Source organism: Caloenas nicobarica, chromosome 28 (genome assembly GCF_036013445.1).
Source record: "Caloenas nicobarica isolate bCalNic1 chromosome 28, bCalNic1.hap1, whole genome shotgun sequence".
In the NCBI taxonomy this organism is placed as follows: domain Eukaryota; kingdom Metazoa; phylum Chordata; class Aves; order Columbiformes; family Columbidae; genus Caloenas; species Caloenas nicobarica.
Genome location: NC_088272.1, coordinates 379,077 through 401,482, shown reverse-complemented (window position 1 = coordinate 401,482; position 22,406 = coordinate 379,077). Strand labels below are relative to the sequence as shown.

The 22,406-nt window shown below is 57.0% G+C and overlaps 2 protein-coding genes across 4 annotated transcripts; one reads left to right on the top strand and one right to left on the bottom strand.

Annotated features, from left to right (window-relative positions):
- Positions 1–202: 202 nt before the first annotated feature.
- On the bottom strand, positions 203–13,067 carry OSGEP (O-sialoglycoprotein endopeptidase). 2 transcript variants are annotated; one of them, XM_065653030.1, is made up of 11 exons: positions 12,839–13,067; positions 11,358–11,477; positions 4,597–4,772; positions 3,149–3,244; positions 2,970–3,019; positions 2,788–2,866; positions 1,952–2,017; positions 1,447–1,537; positions 571–646; positions 383–481; positions 208–292 (listed from the first exon to the last, which is right to left on the bottom strand). In XM_065653030.1, the coding sequence occupies exons 1-11, from the start codon at positions 12,951–12,953 to the stop codon at positions 253–255; spliced, it is 1,008 nt and encodes a 335-aa protein (XP_065509102.1). In that variant the 5' UTR covers positions 12,954–13,067; the 3' UTR covers positions 208–252. The 2 variants fall into 2 exon arrangements, 1 of the variants encoding a protein (XP_065509102.1); XR_010607692.1 differs by lacking the exon at positions 571–646 and having other exon boundaries at positions 203–292.
- Positions 13,068–13,126: 59 nt separating this feature from the next.
- On the top strand, positions 13,127–20,710 carry APEX1 (apurinic/apyrimidinic endodeoxyribonuclease 1). Of its 2 annotated transcripts, none has more exons than XM_065653032.1 (5): positions 13,127–13,249; positions 13,421–13,483; positions 14,926–15,155; positions 16,475–16,628; positions 18,831–20,710. In XM_065653032.1, exons 2-5 carry the CDS (start codon positions 13,438–13,440, stop codon positions 19,343–19,345), a joined length of 945 nt encoding a protein of 314 aa, XP_065509104.1. In that variant the 5' UTR covers positions 13,127–13,249; positions 13,421–13,437; the 3' UTR covers positions 19,346–20,710. The 2 variants fall into 2 exon arrangements, with proteins under 2 accessions (XP_065509104.1, XP_065509103.1); XM_065653031.1 differs by having other exon boundaries at positions 16,436–16,628.
- The last annotated feature ends 1,696 nt before the right edge of the window (positions 20,711–22,406 follow it).

Here is a 22,406-nt window from a genome sequence, read left to right as displayed (position 1 = left end):
AGGGACCCATAGGGACCCATAGAAACCAATGGGGACCCATATGGACCCATAGAAACCCCTAGACACCCATAGAGACCCATAGACACCACAGACCCCATAGAGCCCCATAGCGACGCATAGAGACCCATACCGCCCCACAGACACCATGGCGCCCCATAGCGCCCCATAGCGCCCCACGGACACCACAGAGACCCCCAGAGCCCCATAGCGCCCCACAGCGCCCCATAGGGCCGCAGGATTTATTGGGGGCCCTCACGCCCTCCACGCCACCTCCACCTCGTCCGTCCTGTACCTGCGGGCGGAGGGAGGGGGGGGCGGAGCTTAACGGTCACCTGACCCGCAAGCCCCGCCCCCTCCCCGCTCAAGCCCCGCCCCCTCGTACCGCTGCGTGATCCCCGATTGGTCGAGGGCCGTGGTCTGCCCCGCCCGCAGCATCTCCCACCCGGCCTGGGCGATCATGGCCCCGTTGTCCTGGCAGTACCTGCGGGCCACGCCCCCTTTTTGTTTAACAAGCCACGCCCACTGAGCGGCTAGGCCACGCCCCCACCCCCGCCCCATAGCCCCGCCCACCTCTCATCTATGGGGCAAAGCTCCGCCCCCCGCGCCCGGCACATGACCCGCAGCATCTCCTGCAGCCGCCGGTTACCTGCGGGGGGGCGTGGCCACGTGGGGGGGCGTGGCCATGGAGAAGACACGCCCCCCTTCCCCCGGCCACGCCCCCCCCCGCCGCTCCTCCTGGCCGAGGTCATGACCTTTTGGATTTAGGACGCCGGCCCTTTAAGAGGCCCCCCCCCCCAGCATATTAAGGGATAAGCCACGCCCACTTCCGTTGGCCACACCCCCCCCGGAGGCCACGCCCACCCCCGAATCCTTTCTAAGGCACCAGAAGCCCCGTTTTCAGCTCATTTTATGCCTCAAAATCACCAAAATCCCCCGGTTTTACCCATTTTATCCCTCCAGACGACCAAAAAAAGCCATTTTTGCCTCATTTTACCCCTCACAGCCACCAAAACCCCCATTTTTAGCCCATTTTACCCCTCACAGCCACCAAAACTCCCCGTTTTTAGCTCATTTTACACCCCAAAAACCCCATTCAAAGCCCTTATAAGTGGCTCCTCCCCTTGGTCACGCCCCCCGGGGTGTGGCCACGCCCCCAGCTCTGACCCCGCCCCCGGTCAGGCCACGCCCACTCCCAAGCCACGCCCCCCCCACTCCCAAGCCACGCCCCCATTCATCCCCATTCAAACCCCTTTTAGGTGGCTCCTCCCCTTGGCCACGCCCCCCCGCCAGGCCACGCCCCCTCCCAAGCCACGCCCCCACCCCCAAGCCACGCCCCCTATTCATCCCCATTCAAACCCCTTATGGGTGGCTCCTCCCCTTGGCCACGCCCCCTTGGCCCCACCCCCGGGTAGGCCACGCCCCCCGGCAGGCCACGCCCCCACTCACAGGCCACGCCCCCCACCAGCAGCAGGTGCCGCGTCCCCGTCAGCGCCAGCGCCCGCTCCGTCACCTCGGCCAGCATGGCGAACGCCGTCTCCTAATTAATCGCTGATTAATTAATTAACCCCCCCCCCCGGGCCTTCGTCGACCCCCCCAGGCCCTTCGGGACCCCACACGTCCCTTTAATTTCACGCAAATCCCCTTAATTTGCCCCAAAACCCCCTTAATTTGCCCCCACGTCGCCTTAATTATCCCTCAAACACCATTAATTAACCACCAAATCCCCCTTAATTAAGCCCAAATCCCTTCACTTATCCCCCAAATTGCTTTAATTACCCCCCCTGAACCCATTTTATTTGCCCCCCCGCCCCGAACTCCTGGGTCCCTTGGGGCACTCCTGGGTCCCTCCCGGACTCCTGGGTCCCTTCCCAAACTCCTGGGTCCCTTGGGGCACTCCTGGGTCCCCCCCCGGACGCCTGGGTCCCTCGGGGCACTCCTGGGTCCCCGTTACCTGCAGCGAGAAGCAAAGATCCTCACGTGTCGCCTCCCCCGACGCCAACAGCCCCGGGGTCACCGCCTGGGGGGGCCCGGACGCCTGGGTCCTCTCCCGGACGCCTGGGTCCCCCTGGAACTCCTGGGTCCCTTGGGGCACTCCTGGGTCCCCCCTGAACTCCTGGGTCCCTTGGGGCACTCCTGGGTCCTCAGAACTCCTGGGTCCCTTGGGGCACTCCTGGGTCCCTCTCAAACTCCCGGGTCCCTTGGGGCACTCCTGGGTCCCCCCCGAACTCCTGGGTCCCCCCCGAACTCCTGGGTCCCTCCCCGCACTCCTGGGTCCCCCCCGAACTCCTGGGTCCCTCCCCGCACTCCTGGGTCCCTTGGGGCACTCCTGGGTCCCTCCCCGAACTCCTGGGTCCCTTGGGGCACTCCTGGGTCCCTCCCCGAACTCTGGGTCCCTTGGGGCACTCCTGGGTCCCCCCCAAACTCCTGGGTCCCTCCCCGAACTCTGGGTCCCTTGGGGCACTCCTGGGTCCCCCCCGAACTCCTCGGTCCCTCCCCGAACTCCTGGGTCCCTTGGGGCACTCCTGGGTCCCCCCGAACTCCTGGGTCCCTTGGGGCACTCCTGGTTCCCCCCCGAACTCCTGGGTCCCCCCTGAACTCCTGGGTCCCTCCCCCGGACGCCTGGGTCCCCCCAGAACTCCTGGGTCCCCTGGGGCACTCCTGGGTCCCCCCCCAAACTCCTGGGTCCCTTGGGGCACTCCTGGGTCCCTCCCCGAACTCCTGGGTCCCCTGGGGCACTCCTGGGTCCCCCCGCGTGTTTTTTGGGGTGAAACGGGGCGCCTTCGGTACCTGCAGGTGCGACAGGAGCCCCGAGAACGACACGTCCATGCCCTTGACCACGTAGGGCAGGTCCAGCAGGCGGCGCCCCCTGCAGGCCGGGAGGACCCAGCGCCCCGGCTTATTTTTTTGGGCTGAAATCCCCCGGTTTCGGGACATTCCGGGGCGAAAAGTGGGGATTTTGGGGGCCTCACCTGCGCGCCAGCTGCTCGATGTTGTACCCGGGGCTGGGGGCGTTGGGGAGCTGCCGGGAAACAGGGGGCGTTACGGGGGGACCCAGGCGTCCGGGAGGGACCCAGGCGTGCCCCTTGGAAGGGGCGTGGCCGGAGGGGGCGTGGCCAGAGGGGGCGTGGCCAGAGGGGGCGTGGCCCACCTGCAGCATCCGGGCGAATCGGTCCAGGCAGTTCCCCAGCGCCAGGTCCAGCGTCTCCCCCAGGATCCGGTAGCGGCGGCGCGAGAAGGCGATCACCTGGGGTCGTGAGAGCTCATATCGCGACATATCGCGGCGTATCGCGGCCGTATCGCGAGGTATCGGGGCGTATCGCGGCCGTATCGCGAGGTATCGGGGCGTATCGCGGCCGTATCGCGAGGTATCGGGGCATATCACGACATATCGTGGTCATATCGCGGCGTATCGCGGCATATCGCGGCCATATCGTGAGGTATCGGGGCGTATCGTGGCCATATCATGGCGTATCGGGGCATATCACGACATATCGCGGGCATATCGCGGCGTATCGGGGCCATATCGCGGCATATCGCGGCCATATCGCGAGGTATCGGGGCATATCACGACATATCGCGGGCATATCGCGGCGTATCTGGGCCGTATCGCGGCATATCGCGGCCATATCGCGACGTATCGGGTCGTATCGCGGCACCACCGCGGCGTATCGCGCGATATCCCGCCTGGGAGCCCCGTTCCCGCCGCGATACGGCGGCGATACGTCGCGATACGTCGCGATAGCAGCGCGATACGGCACAATGTGACACGGTGCGGCTGGGATACGTCGCGACAGGGCAGGACGAGGCCGCGATATGTCACAATATAACCTGATACGCCCCCGATACATCACGATACAGCTTTATACGTCAGGTATATGTCACAATATGACCCAATATGGCCACGATACTTCGCGACATATCGCGATATCTGCAAAGTACGGCCGCAATACATCAAAATATCACCTGATGTATCAATAACGTGTCACAATACGCCCGCCATCCGCCCTGATACGTCACGATATCGCCGCAGCGCATCAAAACGCGACTCAACGTATCCCCACGATACGTCCCCCGCTGCGTCGCAACACGACCCGACGCGGCGCGATACGGTCACGACGCGTCGCGATGTGACCCGATATGACCCGATATGACCGCGATATGACCCGATACGGCCGCGATATGACCCGATATGGCCGCGATGTGACCCGATAAGACCCGATACGGTCCCGATATGACCCGATATGGCCGCGATGTGACCCGATAAGACCCGATACGGTCGCGATATGACCCGATACGGCCACGATGTGGCCCGATAAGACCCGATACGGTCACGATATGACCCGATATGGCCGCGATGTGACCCGATAAGACCCGATACAGTCGCGATATGACCCGATACGGCCGCGATATGACCCGATATGGCCACGATGTGACCCGATAAGACCCGATACGGTCGCGATATGACCCGATATGGCCGCGATGTGACCCGATAAGACCCGATACAGTCGCGATATGACCCGATATGGCCGCGATATGACCCGATATGTCGCGACACGGCCGCGATATATCGCGACACGGGGGGGGGGCGCTGCCCACCTGGGTGTTGCCGCCGCTGACGTAGAGCACCAGGGGGTCGGGGGCGGGGCCCAGCAGCCGCCCCATCTCGATGTGGCCCACGCAGTGATTGACGGCCAGCAGGGGGCGGAGCCAGAGCTGGGCCAGCGTCCGCGCCACCGCGGCCACGGCCGCCAGCCCCGCCCCCATCCCCGGGCCTGCGGGAACGCGGCGGGGGGGGGGGGGGCGCTCAGGCCCCGCCCACCCCCCCCCGGGGCTCCGCCCCCCGCACGCCCCGCCCCCAAAACGCACCAAATTGCCAGCCCCGAGACACCCCAAAAAAACCCCCGAATTTCCCGCCCCGAAAGCCCCGAAAAACCCCCAAAACACCCCCAAATTCCCAAAACTTCCAGCCCCAAAATATCCAAAAAAAACCCCAAAATTTCCAGCCCCAAAACACCCCAAAACCCCCCAAATTTCCAGCCCCGAAATGCCCCGAAAAACCACAAATTTTTAGTCCCAAAACACCCGAAAATCCCCAAAATTTTCAGCCCCAAAACACCTGAGAATCTCCCCGGAATGTTCAGCCTGAAATCCCCCAAAAAACCCCCAATTTTCCAGCCCCGAAACCCCCAAAAAACCCCCAAAACACCCCAAAATCCCCAAAACTTCCAGCCCCCAAAATAACCAAAAATCCCCCAAATTTCCAGCCCCGAAACACCCAAAAAACCCCCAGAATTTCCAGCCTGAAAACCCCCAAAAAACCCCAAATTTCCAACCCCGAAACCCCCAAAAAACCCCCAAAACACCCCAAAATCCCCAAAACTTCCAGCCCCCAAAATATCCAAAAATCCCCCAAATTTCCAGCCCCGAAACACCCAAAAAACCCCCAGAATTTCCAGCCTGAAAACCCCCAAAAACCCCCAATTTTCCAGCCCCAAAACCCCTGAAAAACCCCCAAAACACCCCAAAATCCCCAAAACTTCCAGCCCCCAAATATCCAAAAATCCCCCAAATTTCCAGCCCCAAAACACCCAAAAAACCCCCAGAATTTCCAGCCTGAAAACCCCAAAAAACCCCCAAATTCCCAGCCCCAAAACCCCTGAAAAACCCCCAAAACACCCCAAAATCCCCAAAACTTCCAGCCCCAAAATATCCAAAAATCCCCCAAATTTCCAGCCCCGAAACCCCCGAAAAACCCCCAAAACACCCCAAAATCCCCAAAACTTCCAGCCCCCAAAATATCCAAAAATCCCCCAAATTTCCAGCCCCGAAATGCCCCAAAAAACCCCAAATTTTTAGTCCCAAACCACCCCAAAATCCCCCAAATTTCCAGCCCCGAAACACCCCAAAACCCCCCAAATTTCCAGCCCCAAAAAACCCCCAATATTTTTAGTCCCAAAATACCCAAAACCCCCCCAAATTTCCAGCCCCAAAAGATCCCCAAAATTTTTAGTCCCAAAACACCCGAAAATCCCCAAAATTTTCAGCCCCAAAACACCTGAGAATCTCCCCGGAATGTTCAGCCTGAAAACCCCCAAAAAACCCCCAAATTCCCAGCCCCAAAACCCCCAAAAAACCCCCAAAACACCCCAAAATCCCCAAAACTTCCAGCCCCCAAATATCCAAAAATCCCCCAAATTTCCAGCCCCAAAACACCCAAAAAACCCCCAGAATTTCCAGCCTGAAAACCCCCAAAAAACCCCAAATTTCCAGCCCCGAAACCCCTGAAAAACCCCCAAAACACCCCAAATCCCCAAAACTTCCAGCCCCAAAATATCCAAAAAAACCCCAAAATTTCCAGCCCCAAAACACCCCAAAACTCCCCAAATTTCCAGCCCCGAAATGCCCCGAAAAACCACAAATTTTTAGTCCCAAAACACCCGAAAATCCCCAAAATTTTCAGCCCCAAAACACCTGAGAATCTCCCCGGAATGTTCAGCCTGAAAACCCCCAAAAAACCCCCAAATTTCCAGCCTCAAAACCCTCAAAAAACCCCCAAAACACCCCAAAATCCCCAAAACTTCCAGCCCCCAAATATCCAAAAATCCCCCAAATTTCCAGCCCCAAAACACCCAAAAAACCCCCAGAATTTCCAGCCTGAAAACCCCAAAAAACCCCCAAATTCCCAGCCCCAAAACCCCTGAAAAACCCCCAAAACACCCCAAAATCCCCAAAACTTCCAGCCCCAAAATATCCAAAAATCCCCCAAATTTCCAGCCCCGAAACCCCCGAAAAACCCCCAAAACACCCCAAAATCCCCAAAACTTCCAGCCCCCAAAATATCCAAAAATCCCCCAAATTTCCAGCCCCGAAATGCCCCAAAAAACCCCAAATTTTTAGTCCCAAACCACCCCAAAATCCCCCAAATTTCCAGCCCCGAAACACCCCAAAACCCCCCAAATTTCCAGCCCCAAAAAACCCCCAATATTTTTAGTCCCAAAATACCCAAAACCCCCCCAAATTTCCAGCCCCAAAAGATCCCCAAAATTTTTAGTCCCAAAACACCCGAAAATCCCCAAAATTTTCAGCCCCAAAACACCTGAGAATCTCCCCGGAATGTTCAGCCTGAAAACCCCCAAAAAACCCCCAAATTCCCAGCCCCAAAACCCCCAAAAAACCCCCAAAACACCCCAAAATCCCCAAAACTTCCAGCCCCCAAATATCCAAAAATCCCCCAAATTTCCAGCCCCAAAACACCCAAAAAACCCCCAGAATTTCCAGCCTGAAAACCCCCAAAAAACCCCAAATTTCCAGCCCCGAAACCCCTGAAAAACCCCCAAAACACCCCAAATCCCCAAAACTTCCAGCCCCAAAATATCCAAAAAAACCCCAAAATTTCCAGCCCCAAAACACCCCAAAACTCCCCAAATTTCCAGCCCCGAAATGCCCCGAAAAACCACAAATTTTTAGTCCCAAAACACCCGAAAATCCCCAAAATTTTCAGCCCCAAAACACCTGAGAATCTCCCCGGAATGTTCAGCCTGAAAACCCCCAAAAAACCCCCAAATTTCCAGCCTCAAAACCCTCAAAAAACCCCCAAAACACCCCAAAATCCCCAAAACTTCCAGCCCCCAAATATCCAAAAATCCCCCAAATTTCCAGCCCCGAAACCCCCAAAAAACCCCCCAGAATTTCCAGCCTGAAAACCCCCAAAAAACCCCAAATTTCCAGCCCTGAATCCCCCGAAAAACCCCCAAAACACCCCCAAATCCCCAAAACTTCCAGCCCCAAAATATCCAAAAATCCCCCAAATTTCCAGCCCCGAAACCCCCAAAAAACCCCCAAAACACCCCAAAATCCCCAAAACTTCCAGCCCCCAAATATCCAAAAATCCCCCAAATTTCCAGCCCCGAAACCCCCAAAAAACCCCCAAAACACCCCAAAATCCCCAAAACTTCCAGCCCCAAAATATCCCAAAAACCGCCAAAATTTCCAGCCCCGAAACGCCCAAAAACCCCCAATATTTTTAGTCCCAAAATACCCAAACCCCCCCCAAATTTCCAGCCTCAAAATTCCCAAAAACCCCCCAAATTTTCAGCCCCGAAACGCCCAAAAACCCCCAAAATTTTTAGTCCCAAAATACCCAAAACCTCCCAAAATTTCCAGCCCCAAAACACACAAAAAACCCCCAAAATTTCCAGCCCCAAAACACCCAAAACCCCCCAAATACCCCCAAATTTTTAGTCCCAAAACACCTCAAAACCCCGAAAATTTCCAGCCCCAAAACACCCAAAAATCCCCAAAATTTCCAGCCCCAAGAAACCCCAAAATTTCCAGCCCCAAAACACCCAAAAACCCCCAAAATTTCCAGCCCCGAAATGCCCCAAAATCCCCAACATTTCCAGCCCCAAAACACCCAAAACCCCCCAAATTTCCAGCCCCAAAAAACCCCAAAACTTTTAGTCCCAAAACACCCAAAAATCCCCAAATTTCCAGCCCCGAAACACCCAAAAAACCCCCAGAATTTCCAGCCTGAAAACCCCCAAAAAACCCCAAATTTCCAGCCCCGAAACCCCCAAAAAACCCCCAAAACACCCCAAAATCCCCAAAACTTCCAGCCCCAAAATATCCAAAAAAACCCCAAAATTTCCAGCCCCAAAACACCCCAAAACCCGCCAAATTTCCAGCCCCGAAATGCCCCGAAAAACCCCAAATTTTTAGTCCCAAAACACCCGAAAATCCCCAAAATTTCCAGCCCCAAAACACCAGAGAATCTCCCCAGAATGTCCAGCCCCAAAACACCCAAAACCCCCTAATTTCCAGCCCCGAAACCCCCAAAAAGCCTCCAAAACACCCCGAAATCCCCCAAACTTCCAGCCCCAAAATATCCCAAAAAACGCCAAAATTTCCAGCCCCAAAACGCCCAAAATCCCCCAAAATTTTTAGTCCCAAAATACCCAAAACCTCCCAAAATTTCCAGCCCCAAAACACACAAAAAACCCCCAAAATTTCCAGCCCCAAAACACCCAAAACCCCCCAAATTTTTAGTCCCAAAACGCCTGAAAACCCCCAAAATTTCCAGCCCCAAAACACCCAAAAATCCCCAAAATTTCCAGCCCCAAGAAACCCCCAAAATTTCCAGCCCTGAAACACCCCCAGAATTTTTAGTCCCAAAACACCCCAAAAATCCCCCAAATTTCCAGCCCCAAAAAACCCCAAAACTTTTAGTCCCAAAACACCCAAAAAACCCCCCAAATTTCCAGCCTCAAAATTCCCAAAAAAACCTCAATATTCCAGCCCCGAAACGCCCCCAAACCCCCAAATTTCCAGCCCCAAAACCCCTGAAAAACCCCCAAAACACCCCAAAACCCCCCAAATTTCCAGCCCCGAAACACCCCAAAACCCCCCAAATTTCCAGCCCCAAAAAAGCCCAAAACTTTTAGTCCCAAAACACCCAAAAATCCCCAAATTTCCAGCCCCGAAACACCCAAAAAACCCCCAGAATTTCCAGCCTGAAAACCCCCAAAAAACCCCAAATTTCCAGCCCCGAAACCCCCCAAAAATCCCCAAAACACCCCAAAATCTCCAAAACTTCCAGCCCCAAAATATCCAAAAATCCCCCAAATTTCCAGCCCCGAAACCCCCAAAAAACCCCCAAAACACCCCAAAATCCCCAAAACTTCCAGCCCCAAAATATCCAAAACCCCAAAATTTCCAGCCCCAAAACACCCAAAAAACCCCCAGAATTTCCAGCCTGAAAACCCCCAAAAAACCCCAAATTTCCAGCCCCGAAACCCCTGAAAAACCCCCAAAACACCCCAAAATCCCCCAAACTTCCAGCCCCAAAATATCCCAAAAAACGCCAAAATTTCCAGCCCCAAAACGCCCAAAATCCCCCAAAATTTTTAGTCCCAAAATACCCAAAACCTCCCAAAATTTCCAGCCCCAAAACACACAAAAAACCCCCAAAATTTCCAGCCCCAAAACACCCAAAACCCCCCAAATTTTTAGTCCCAAAACGCCTGAAAACCCCCAAAATTTCCAGCCCCAAAACACCCAAAAATCCCCAAAATTTCCAGCCCCAAGAAACCCCCAAAATTTCCAGCCCTGAAACACCCCCAGAATTTTTAGTCCCAAAACACCCCAAAAATCCCCCAAATTTCCAGCCCCAAAAAACCCCAAAACTTTTAGTCCCAAAACACCCAAAAAACCCCCCAAATTTCCAGCCTCAAAATTCCCAAAAAAACCTCAATATTCCAGCCCCGAAACGCCCCCAAACCCCCAAATTTCCAGCCCCAAAACCCCTGAAAAACCCCCAAAACACCCCAAAACCCCCCAAATTTCCAGCCCCGAAACACCCCAAAACCCCCCAAATTTCCAGCCCCAAAAAAGCCCAAAACTTTTAGTCCCAAAACACCCAAAAATCCCCAAATTTCCAGCCCCGAAACACCCAAAAAACCCCCAGAATTTCCAGCCTGAAAACCCCCAAAAAACCCCAAATTTCCAGCCCCGAAACCCCCCAAAAATCCCCAAAACACCCCAAAATCTCCAAAACTTCCAGCCCCAAAATATCCAAAAATCCCCCAAATTTCCAGCCCCGAAACCCCCAAAAAACCCCCAAAACACCCCAAAATCCCCAAAACTTCCAGCCCCAAAATATCCAAAACCCCAAAATTTCCAGCCCCAAAACACCCAAAAAACCCCCAGAATTTCCAGCCTGAAAACCCCCAAAAAACCCCAAATTTCCAGCCCCGAAACCCCCCAAAAAACCCCCAAAACACCCCAAAATCCCCAAAACTTCCAGCCCCAAAATATCCAAAACCCCAAAATTTCCAGCCCCAAAACACCCAAAAACCCCCAAAATTTTTAGTCCCAAAATACCCAAAAACCCCCCAAATTTCCAGCCCCAAAAGATCCCCAAAATTTTTAGTCCCAAAACACCCGAAAATCCCCAAAATTTTCAGCCCCAAAACACCTGAGAATCTCCCCGGAATGTTCAGCCTGAAAACCCCCAAAAAACCCCCAAATTTCCAACCTCAAAACCCTCAAAAAACCCCCAAAACACCCCAAAACTTCCAGCCCCAAAATATCCAAAACCCCAAAATTTCCAGCCCCAAAACACCCAAAAACCCCCAAAATTTTTAGTCCCAAAATACCCAAAAACCCCCCAAACTTCCAGCCCCGAAACACCCAAAAAACCCCAAATTTTCAGCCCCAGAACCCCCCCAAAACCCCCCAAATTTCCAGCCCCGAAACACCCACCCCCCCCCCTTTGGCCCCGCCCCCTTTGGCCCCGCCCCTTTGGCCCCGCCCCTTTTGGCCCCACCCCCTTTGGCCCCACCCCCTTTGGCCCCGCCCACCCCTGGTGAAGGCGACGCCGTCCAGGTCCTGGGGGCGTGTCCGGGCGTGGCCCAGGGCGCGGCCCAGCAGCCCCAGCAGCTCCTGCCGATGGTGCCGCCCCGCGGGGCCGGGGGCGAAACCTGAGCCAAAACCGGGAGAAATTCACCCAAAATCCACCCCGAGCCATCCAAACCCTACCCTAATCCACCCAAAACCCACCCAAAATCCACTGAAATCCACCCAAAATCCACTGAAATCCACCCAAAATCCAGGGCAGAGCTCCAGCGATCCAGCAGCTCCTGCCGGTGGCGTCGCCCCGCGGGGCCGGGGGCGAAACCTGAGCCAGAAAACGGGAGAAATTCACCCAAAATCCACTCAAATCCGCCCAAATCCACGGGAAATCTATAGCAGGTATAGAAAAATCTGCAAGGGCGCAAAAAGTCGGCCAAAGCTCTTTAAAAACGGGGGGAAAGGCTTTAAAAAGGGGTAAAAAGTCTTTAAGATTGGGAAAAGGTGTTTAAAAGTCGGCTGAAAAAAGGGACAAAGGAACCGGCAAGAAATGCAGCGAAAATCTAAAAAAAATCCAAAGGTTGCCTCAAAGAGAGAACCAGGAACAACACAGAAATCCACCCAAAAAATCCGCAGAAAAAAGTTGTAAAAATCCACCCAAAAAATCAACAAAAAATCACCAAAGTAAGCCACCGAAAAATCCACCAAAATTCCACCAAAAATCCACAAAAATTCCACAAAAAAATCCACCAAAATTCCACCAAAATTCCACCAAAAAATTCACAAAATTCCACCAAAAAATCCACAAAAATTCCCCAAAAAAATCCACCAAAAATCCACCAAAATTCCACCAAAAAATCCACAAAAATTCCACCAAAAAATCCACCAAAAAATCCACAAAAATTCCACCGTAAAATCCACAAAAAATCTCAAACGAATCTTAAAAAAAACCTTTAAACAAACTTTGAAAAACGCTTAAACAAAACCCACTAAATCAAACAAAACTCAAAAAAAAATTAAAAATAAAACACACCAGAAAAATCCGCGGAAAAAAAAAAAAAAAAATCCACAAAAATCCAGGAAAAAAATCCAGAAAAAAAACCCTGAAAATCCCCCCCAAAAAATCCACAAAACCAAAAAACTCCAAAAAAAAAAAGAATAAAAAATTCCACCAGAAAAACCCGGGGGGAGAAAAAAACCCCACAAAACTAATTAAAAAAAAAAAAAAAAATCCGCAACAACCCAGATAAAATTCCCGCCCTTATTTTCCCCGCCATTATTTTTCCCGCCATTTATTCCCGCGGGTTTTTTTTCCTTTTCCCGCCATATTTTCCTTTTCCCGCCATATTTTTTTCCCGCCGTTTTTTTCCCCGCCGTTTTTTCCCGCGGTTTTTTTTTTTTTCCCGCCGTTTTTTCCCGCGGTTTTTTTTTTTTTCCCGCCGTTTTTTTTTTTTTCCCCCCCCGCCCCCGCCCGGGCCGTGACGTCACTCACCGTGGCCGGGCGGCGTGACGTAGGTGGCGCGCGCGTTGCTCAGGATGACGCCATCGCGCACCACCCCCGCCCCCACCTTATTGGCCGAGCCCTCCAGCCCCAGCACCGTCGGCATGACGTCGGCGTGACGTCAAAACCCCGAAAAAAGAAATTTAAAAAACCGCCAAAAAAATCCCGCCGGGTTTTCAGCCGCCGCCGCTTTTCCTCCTCCCGCCCACTCCGCTCTCCCGGCGCGGCTTGATGGCGTCACTTCCGCCCGGCTTTGACGCGACTTCCGGCCACGCCCCCTCCTTTTCCGGCCGCTTGCTTCCGCCCCGCTCCGCTCGCGCGCCGCTCCCGCTCCGCCGCTCCTGATTGGCCCCGCGGGACGCACCGGGCGGGCGCTGATTGGCTGATCGCGACGCCGGCGAGGTCTGGGGGGGGGGGGGGGGTGTCCCACGTGGGGGCGGCGGGCGCTGATTGGCTGCGGGAGGAGCGGCGCGGCGGGAACCGGCCGGGGACACGTGGCGCGGGGGAACGGCGGGCGCTGATTGGCTCCGGTGCGGGCGGCGGCGGGCGCTGATTGGCTGTCTGCGGCCGCAGGGGGCGGGGACTGAGCCATGCCCAAGCGCAGCAGGAAGGAGGCGCCGGACGGAGACGAGGAGGGTGAGTCCATTTAAACCAGTATAGACCAGTATAGACCAGTATGGGCCAGTATGGGCCAGTATGGACCAGTATGGACCAGTATGGGCCCCCCCAGTGCCCCCCAGTCCCTCCCAGTGACCCCAAACCCCCTCCCAGTTCATCCCAGTTCATCCCAGTTCATCCCAGTGACCCCCCCAGTGACCCCCGGTTCATCCCAGTATCACCCCAGTAACATCCCAGTTCATCCCAGTTCATCCCAGTGACCCCGAACCCCCTCCCAGTTCATCCCAGTGACCTCCCAGTTACTCCCAGTAACTCCCAGTATCACCCCAGTGTCATCCCAGTTCACCCCAGTGACCCCCCAGTGTCTCCCAGTCCCTCCCAGTTCATCCCAGTGACTCCCACTGTCTCCCAGTTCACCCCAGTTCCCCCAAACCCCTTTCCAGTATCATCCCAGTTCATCCCAGTTCATCCCAGTGACCCCCCAGGGTCTCCCAGTCCCTCCCAGTTCCCCCAAACCCCTTCCCAGTTCCTCCCAGTATCACCGCAGTCCCTCCCAGTTCCCTCCCAGTATCACCCCAGTCCCTCCCAGTTCATCCCAGTGACCCCCCAGTGTCTCCCAGTCCCTCCCAGTTCATCCCAGTGGCCCCAAACCCCTTCCCACTATCATCCCAGTCCCCCCCAGTGTCTCCCAGTTTCCTCCCAGTCCCTCCCAGTTCCCTCCCAGTTCATCCCAGTTCATCCCAGTTCCCCCAAACTCCTTCCCAGTTCATCCCAGTTCATCCCAGTGTCATCCCAGTTCAACCCAGTGACCCCCCAGTGTCTCCCAGTCCCTCCCAGTTCATCCCAGTAACATCCCAGTTCATCGCAGTCCATCCCAGTTCCCTCCCAGTTCAGCCCAGTGACCCCCCAGTGTCTCCCAGTCCCTCCCAGTTCCCTCCCAGTTCATCCCAGTTCATCCCAGTGGCCCCAAACCCCTTCCCAGTATCATCCCAGTAACATCACAGTTCACCCCAGTGACCCCCCAGTATCTCCCAGTCCCTCCCAGTTCATCCCAGTTCATCCCAGTTCCCCCAAACCCCTTCCCAGTTCATCCCAGTTCATCCCAGTGCCTCCCAGTTCATCCCAGTGACCCCCCCAGTGTCTCCCAGTTCCCTCCCAGTTCATCCCAGTTCATCCCAGTGACCCCAAACCCCTTCCCAGTATCACCCCAGTCCCTCCCAGTTCCCTCTCAGTGACCCCCCAGTGTCTCCCAGTTTCCTCCCAGTCCCTCCCAGTTCCCTCCCAGTTCATCCCAGTCCCTCCCAGTTCCCCCAAACCCCTTCCCAGTATCACCCCAGTCCCTCCCAGTTCCCTCTCAGTGACCCCCCAGTGTCTCCCAGTTCCTCCCAGTCCCTCCCAGTTCCCTCCCAGTTCATCCCAGTCCCTCCCAGTTCCCCCCACTGACCCCATTGTCCCCCCAGGTTCCCGGCCGGCCAAGGGGGGGCGTGGCCAGGCGGCCGGGGGGCGTGGCCAGCCCGAGGGGCGTGGCCAGCCCGAGGGGCGTGGCCAGCCCGAGGGGGCGGAGCCGGCGCTGCTGTACCAGGACCCGCCCCTGCGGGAGGTCACGGCCGGAGGTCAAAGGGCCAACTTCAAGGTCACGTCCTGGAACGTGGACGGGCTGAGGGCCTGGGTGCGCAAGGGGGCGCTGCAGGTACGGAGCCAGGCGTCCGGGGGACCCAGGAGGGCGGGGGCACCCAGGAGTGCGGGGGGATCCAGGTGTCCGGGGGACCCAGGCATCCGGGGGACCCAGGAGTGCGGGGGGACCCAGGCGTCCGGGGGACCCAGGAGTGCGGGGGGACCCAGGCGTGCGGGGGACCCAGGAGTGCGGGGGGACCCAGGAGGGCGGGGGACCCAGGAGTGCGGGGGGAGCCAGGCATTCGGGGGGACCCAGGCGTTCGGGGGGACCCAGGAGTGCGGGGGGATCCAGGAGTGCGGGGGGGACCCAGGCGTTCGGGGGGACCCAGGAGTGCGGGGGGACCCAGGAGTGCGGGGGGATCCAGGAGTGCGGGGGGATCCAGGAGTTTGAGGGGACCCAGGCGTTCGGGGGGACCCAGGAGTGCGGGGGGACCCAGGAGTGCGGGGGGATCCAGGAGTGCGGGGGGATCCAGGAGTTTGAGGGGACCCAGGCGTTCGGGGGGACCCAGGAGTGCGGGGGGACCCAGGTGTGCGGGGGGACCCAGGAGTGCGGGGGGACCCAGGCGTTCGGGGGGACCCAGGAGTGCGGGGGGACCCAGGTGTGCGGGGGGACCCAGGCGTCCGGGGGACCCAGGAGTGCGGGGGACCCAAGAGCGCGGGAGGACCCAGGTGTTCGGAGGGACCCAGGAGTGCGGGGGGACCCAGGCGTCCAGGGGACCCAGGAGTGCGGGGAGACCCAGGAGTGCGGGGGGACCCAGGCGTCCGGCGGACCCAGGCGTTCGGGGGGACCCAGGCGTTCGGGGGGACCCAGGAGTGCGGGAGGACCCAGGCGTTCGGGGGGACCCAGGAGTGCGGGGGACCCAGGAGTGTGGGGGGGATCCAGGAGTTTGGGGGGACCCAGGAGTGCGGGGGGACCCAGGAGTTCGGGGGGATCCAGGAGTTCGGGGGGACCCAGGCGTTCGGGGGGACCCAGGAGTGCGGGAGACCTAGGTGTCCGGGGGACCCAGGCGTCCGGGGGACTCAGGAGTGCGGGGGGACCCAGGCATCCGGGGGGACCCAGGCGTCCAGGGGACCCAGGAGTGCGGGGGACCCAGGAGTGCGGGGGGACCGAGGCGTTCGGGGGGGACCCAGGAGTGCCCCACGGGACCCAGGAGTTCGCGGAACCCAGGAGTTCGGGTGGACCCGGGAGTGCCCTAAGGGACCCAGGAGTGCCCCAAGGGACCCAGGAGTGCCCCAAGGGACCCAGGCGTCCGGGCTCACGCCGTGTCCCCCCCCACCCCTCCCCGTTTCCCGCAGTGGGTCGAGGCCGACGCCCCCGACGTCCTTTTCCTCCAGGAGACCAAATGCGGCGCCCCCCAAGTGCCCCCCGAGGTTCGGGGCCTCCCCGGCTTCCCGCACCAGTTCTGGGCCAGCTCGCAGGGCCGGGCCGGCTACAGCGGCGTGGGGCTGCTGGCCCGCGCCAAGCCCATAGACGTCACCTACGGCATCGGTGAGGCCCACAAGCGCGCGCTCGGACCCATAAGTGGCACGCGGGACCCATAAGTGACGCCCCCGGGGGGCACAGGTTGCGGCTCAGCCCTCAAATCCCGCCTGAAAGGGGATAAGTCGGAGCCCAAAATCGCGTTAAATTGGCCCAAAATGCACTTTAGAGACCCCCAAGTATCATCCTGGGACCCATAAGTGTGTCGCGGGACCCATAAGTGACACGTGCGACCCATAAGTGATGCCCGAGTTGTGGCTCAGCCCTCAAATCCCACCTGAAAGGGGATAAGTCGGAGCCCAAAATCGCGTTAAATTGGCCCAAAATGCACTTTAGAGACCCCCAAGTATCATCGCGGGACCCATAAGTGACACCCCAGACCCATAAGTGACACCCCAGACCCATAAGTGGCACTAATGGGACCCATAAGTGATGCCCGAGTTGCAGCTTAGGCCTCAAATCGCGCTTTGAAAGGCCCCAAAATTGTCACTATTGACCTAAAAATCCAGGTAAATTGACCCAAAATGCACTTTGGGGACCCCAGTGACCCCCATTGACCCCAGTGACCCCCACTGACCCCCATTGATCCCCATTGACCCCCACTGACCCCCATTGACCCCCATTGATCCCCATTGATCCCCATTGACCCCATTGCCCCCCATTGACCCCCATTGACCCCACTGACCCCCATTGATCCCCATTGACCCCATTGATCCCCATTGACCCCCATTGACCCCATTGATCCCCATTGACCCCCATTGACCCCCATTGACCCCATTGACCCCCATTGACCCCCATTGACCCCATTGATCCCCATTGACCCCCATTGACCCCATTGATCCCCATTGATCCCCATTGACCCCCATTGACCCCATTGACCCCCATTGACCCCCATTGACCCCAGGTGACCCCATTGACCCCCATTGACCCCCATTGATCCCCTTTGACCCCCATTGATCCCATTCACCCCCATTGATCCCCTTTGACCCCATTGACCGCCGTTGACCCCATTGACCCCCATTGACCCCATTGACCCCCATTGATCCCCTTTGACCCCCATTGACCCCATTGACCCCATTGATTCCCATTGACCCTATTGATCCCCATTGACCCCCATTGACCCCCACTGACTCCCATTGACCCCCACTGACCCCCATTGACTCCCATTAACCCCATTGACCCCCATTGATCCCAGTTGACCCCATTGCCCCCCATTGCCCCCCACTGACTCCCATTGACCCCCATTGACCCCATTGACCGCCGTTGACCCCCATTGCCCCCCATTGATCCCATTGACCCCCATCGACCCCTACTGACTCCCATTGACCCCATTGACCCCCATTGACCCCCATTGCCCCCCATTGCCCCCCATTGATCCCCATTGATTCCCAGTGACCCCCATTGATCCCCATTGACCCCATTGACCCCCATTGATCCCCATTGACTCCATTGACCCCCATTGACCCCCATTGACCCCATTGACCCCCACTGACTCCCATTGACCCCATTGATCCCCATTGACCCCCATCGACTCCCACTGACCCCCACTGACCCCCATTGACACCACTGACCCCCATTGACCCCCGTTGACCCCATTGACCCCCATTGACCCCATTGACCCCCATTGATCCCCATTGACTCCATTGACCCCATTGACCCCAGTTGACCCCATTGACCCCCATTGACCCCCATTGACCCCCATTGACCCCCATTGACCCCCACTGACTCCCATTGACCCCATTGATCCCCATTGACCCCCATCGACTCCCACTGACCCCCACTGACCCCCATTGACACCACTGACCCCCATTGACCCCCGTTGACCCCCATTGACCCCCATCGACTCCCACTGACCCCCATTGACACCACTGACCCCCATTGACCCCCGTTGACCCCCATTGACCCCGTTGACCCCCATTGACTCCCATTGACACCACTGACCCCCATTGACCCCCATTGACCCCCATTGTTCCCCATTGACCCCCATTGACCCCCATTGACCCCCATTGATCCCATTGACCCCATCTACCCCCATTGACTCCCGTTGACCCCCATTGACCCCCATTGATCCCCATTGACCCCCATTGATCCCCATTGACCACCGTTGACCGCCGTTGACTCCCATTGACCCCATTGACCCCGATCGACCCCCATTGACCCCCGCCGACCCCCATGGACCCCCGTTGACCCCCGTGGACCCCCTGTCCCCAGGCGACCCCTCGCTGGACGCCGAGGGCCGGGTGATCACGGCCGAGCTGCCCTCGCTGTTCCTGGTGTGCGCCTACGTCCCCAACTCCGGGCGGGGCCTGGTGCGCTTGGCCGAGCGGCAGCGCTGGGACCGCGCCCTGCGCGCCCACCTCCTCCGATTGGACGGCGCCAAGCCCGTGGTGCTGGGCGGCGACCTCAACGTGGCGCACCAGGAGCTGGACCTGCGGCACCCGCGCGCCAACCGGCGCTCGCCGGGCTTCACCGACGAGGAGCGCCAGGCCTTCGGGGAGCTCCTGGGGGGCGGCTTCCTCGACTCCTTCCGCCACCTCTACCCGGGGGTCCCCAACGCGTTCACCTTCTGGACGTACCTGGGGGGCGCGCGGCGGCGGAACGTGGGGTGGCGCTTGGATTATTTCGTGCTGTCCGAGAGGCTGCGCGGGGCGCTGTGCGACAGCAAGATCCGCAGCGACGTGATGGGCAGCGACCACTGCCCCATCTCGCTCCACCTGGCGCTGTGAAGCCGGGGGGGGAGACGGGGGGGAATGGCCGCCGAGGGGGCGGAAAACGGACCCGGGACGGCCCGAAAGTGGCCCGGAACGGGCAGAAATTCAGAGGAAATGGCGAGAAATCCAACCGAGACGGCCGAAAATTGACTGAAATGGCCAGGAATTGACCCGGAATGGCCAGAAATTGACCTCAAGTGGCCACAAATTGAACTAAAATGGCGAGAAATCCAAGCGAGATGGCCGAAAATTGACTAAAATGGCCAGAAATTCAGAGCAAATGGCGAGAAGTCCAACCGAGACGGCCGAAAATTGACCCGGAATGGCCAGAAATTGACCCGGAATGGCCAGGAATTGACCTAAAATGGCCACAAATTGAACTAAAATGGCGAGAAATCCAAGCGAGATGGCCGAAAATTGACTAAAATGGCCAGAAATTCAGAGGAAATGGCGAGAAATCCAACCGAGACGGCAGAAAATTGACCTGGAATGGCCAGGAATTGACCTCAAGTGGCCACAAATTGAACTAAAATGGCAAGAAATCCAAGCGAGATGGCCGAAAATTGACTAAAATGGCCAGAAATTGACCTGGAATGGCCACAAATTGAACTAAAATGGCGAGAAATCCAAGCGAGATGGTCGAAAATTGACCCGGAATGGCCACAAATTGACCCGGAATGGCCACAAATTGAACTAAAATGGTGAGAAATCCAAGCGAGATGGCCGAAAATTGACTAAAATGGCCAGAAATTGACCTGGAATGGCCAGAAATTCAGAGAAAATGGCGAGAAATCCAACCAAGATGGCCAAAAATTGACTGAAATGGCCGGGAATTGACCCGGAATGGCCAGAAATTGAACTAAAATGGCCAGAAATTGAACTAAAATGGCCAGAAATTGAACTAAAATGGTGAGAAATCCAACCAAGATGGCCAAAAATTGACTAAAATGGCCAGAAATTGAACTAAAATGGCCAGAAATTGAAATAAAATGGCCAGAAATCCAACCAAGATGGCCAAAAACTGACCTAAAATGGCCCAAAATTGACCTAAAATGGCCCAAAATCAAAGGAAAATGACAAGAAATCCGCCCAAGATGGCCAAAATTGACCAAAAATGGCCAAAAATTGACCGAAAATGGCCAGAAATTCACCTCAGACGGCCACAAATCCGCTCCAAATGACAGGAAATCGCCCGAAACGGCCACGAATTGACCCAAAATGGCCCAAAATCACTGAAAAGTGGCCGTTTTGAGTGAATTTAGCCCGTTTTGTTCGCATCGGCCGCCGCTTTAGGCCCCGCCCTCCAGGCCACGCCCTCAGGGAAGCCCCTCCCCCTTTTTTACCGCCCCACCCCCCCCAAATAAAAACGTTTTTTTGATAAAAAAATGCGAATAAAAACGGTTCTTGGACACGGGCCCAGGAGCCCGGGCCTTCAACGTCACACAAACCGGAAGTGGCGCGGCCGGATTGAAGATGGCGGCGCGCGTCGCCGCCTCGTTATATCCCAGCGTGCACCGCGGCGCCGCGTTGGGTTTAAGCGCTGCCGCGGTGCACGCTGGGATATAACGAGGCGCCGGCGTTTTTCCCGCCGCACCCCCCCCCCCACCGCGCGCGCGGTGCGCGCTGGGATATAACGAGGCGCCGGCCGCCGCCATTTTGTCGTTGTTTTCAACCCGCGGGCGCGGTGCGCGCCGGGATATACCGAGGCGCCGGCCGCCGCCATTTTGCGCGCCTCATGGGGGTTCGGCGGGAGAAACGGGGGGACCCCCGGTGGGGATCGGGCCCCTCGCTGGACCCCGACACGTCCCGGTATTTCCGACGGGCCCTGGAGACGCTGCGGGACGGGCTGGGGCCCCAGGAGCTCGGTGAGGGCGTTTCGGGGCGAAAAGAGGCGGTTTTGGGGCGAAAAGAGGCGGTTTTGGGGCGCCCCGAGGCGGGGTTTGGAGGGAGACGGGGCGGGTTTGGCGGCACTTGGGGGCTCTGAGGAGATTTGGGGCGAAATTTGGGATGTTTGGGGGGTCCCTGAGGAGATTTTGGCGGGATTTGGGGGCTCTGAGGAGATCCGGGGGAAATTTGGGGGGTTCTGGGGTCTCTGAGGAGATTTGGGCGAAATTTGGGATGTTTGGGGGTCCCTGAGGAGATTTTGGCGGGATTTGGGGTCTCTGAGGAGATTTTGGGGGATTTTGGGGTCTCTGAGGAATTTGGGGGGAAATTTGGGGGGTTTTGGGGCTTCTGAGGAGATTTTGGGGGATTTTGGGGTCTCTGAGGAGATTTTGGCGGGATTTGGGGTCTCTGAGAAGATTTTAGGAAATTTTGGAGGGTTTTGGGTTCTCTGAGGAGATTTTAGGGGATTATGGGGTCTCTGTGGAGATTTGGGGGAAATTTGGGGGGTTTTGGGGTCTCTGAGGAGATTTGGGGGAAATTTGGGGGGTTTGGGGGCTTCTGAGCAGATTTTGGGGGATTTTGGGGTCTCTGAGGAGATTTTTGGGGGAAATTTGGGGGGTTCTGGGGTCTCTGGGGAGATTTTGGGGGATTTTGGGGTCTCTGAGGAGATTTTTGGGGAAATTTGGGGGGGTTTGGGGTCTCTGAGGAGATTTGGGGGATTTTGGGGTCTCTGAGGAGATTTGGGGGAAATTTGGGGGGTTTTGGGTTCTCTGAGGAGATTTTGGGGGAAATTTGGGGGGTTTTGGGTTCTCTGAGGAGATTTTTGGGGAAATTTGGGGGGGTTTGGGGTCTCTGAGGAGATTTGGGGGAAATTTGGGGGGTTTTGGGTTCTCTGAGGAGATTTTGGGGGATTTTGGGGTCTCTGAGGAGATTTTTGGGGAAATTTGGGGGGTTTTGGGTTCTCTGAGGAGATTTGGGGGGATTTTGGGGGGGTTTGGGGGTCTCCGAGGAATTTTGGTGTGAATTTTGAGGGATTTTGGGGTCTCTGAGGAATTTTGGGGGGAATTTTGAGGGATTTTGGGGTCCCTGAGGAATTTGGGGGGAGTTTTAGTGGAAGTTTTGGGGTCCCTGAGGAATTTTAGTGGAAATTTTGGGGTCTCTGAGGAATTTTAGTGGAAATTTCAGGGGGGAT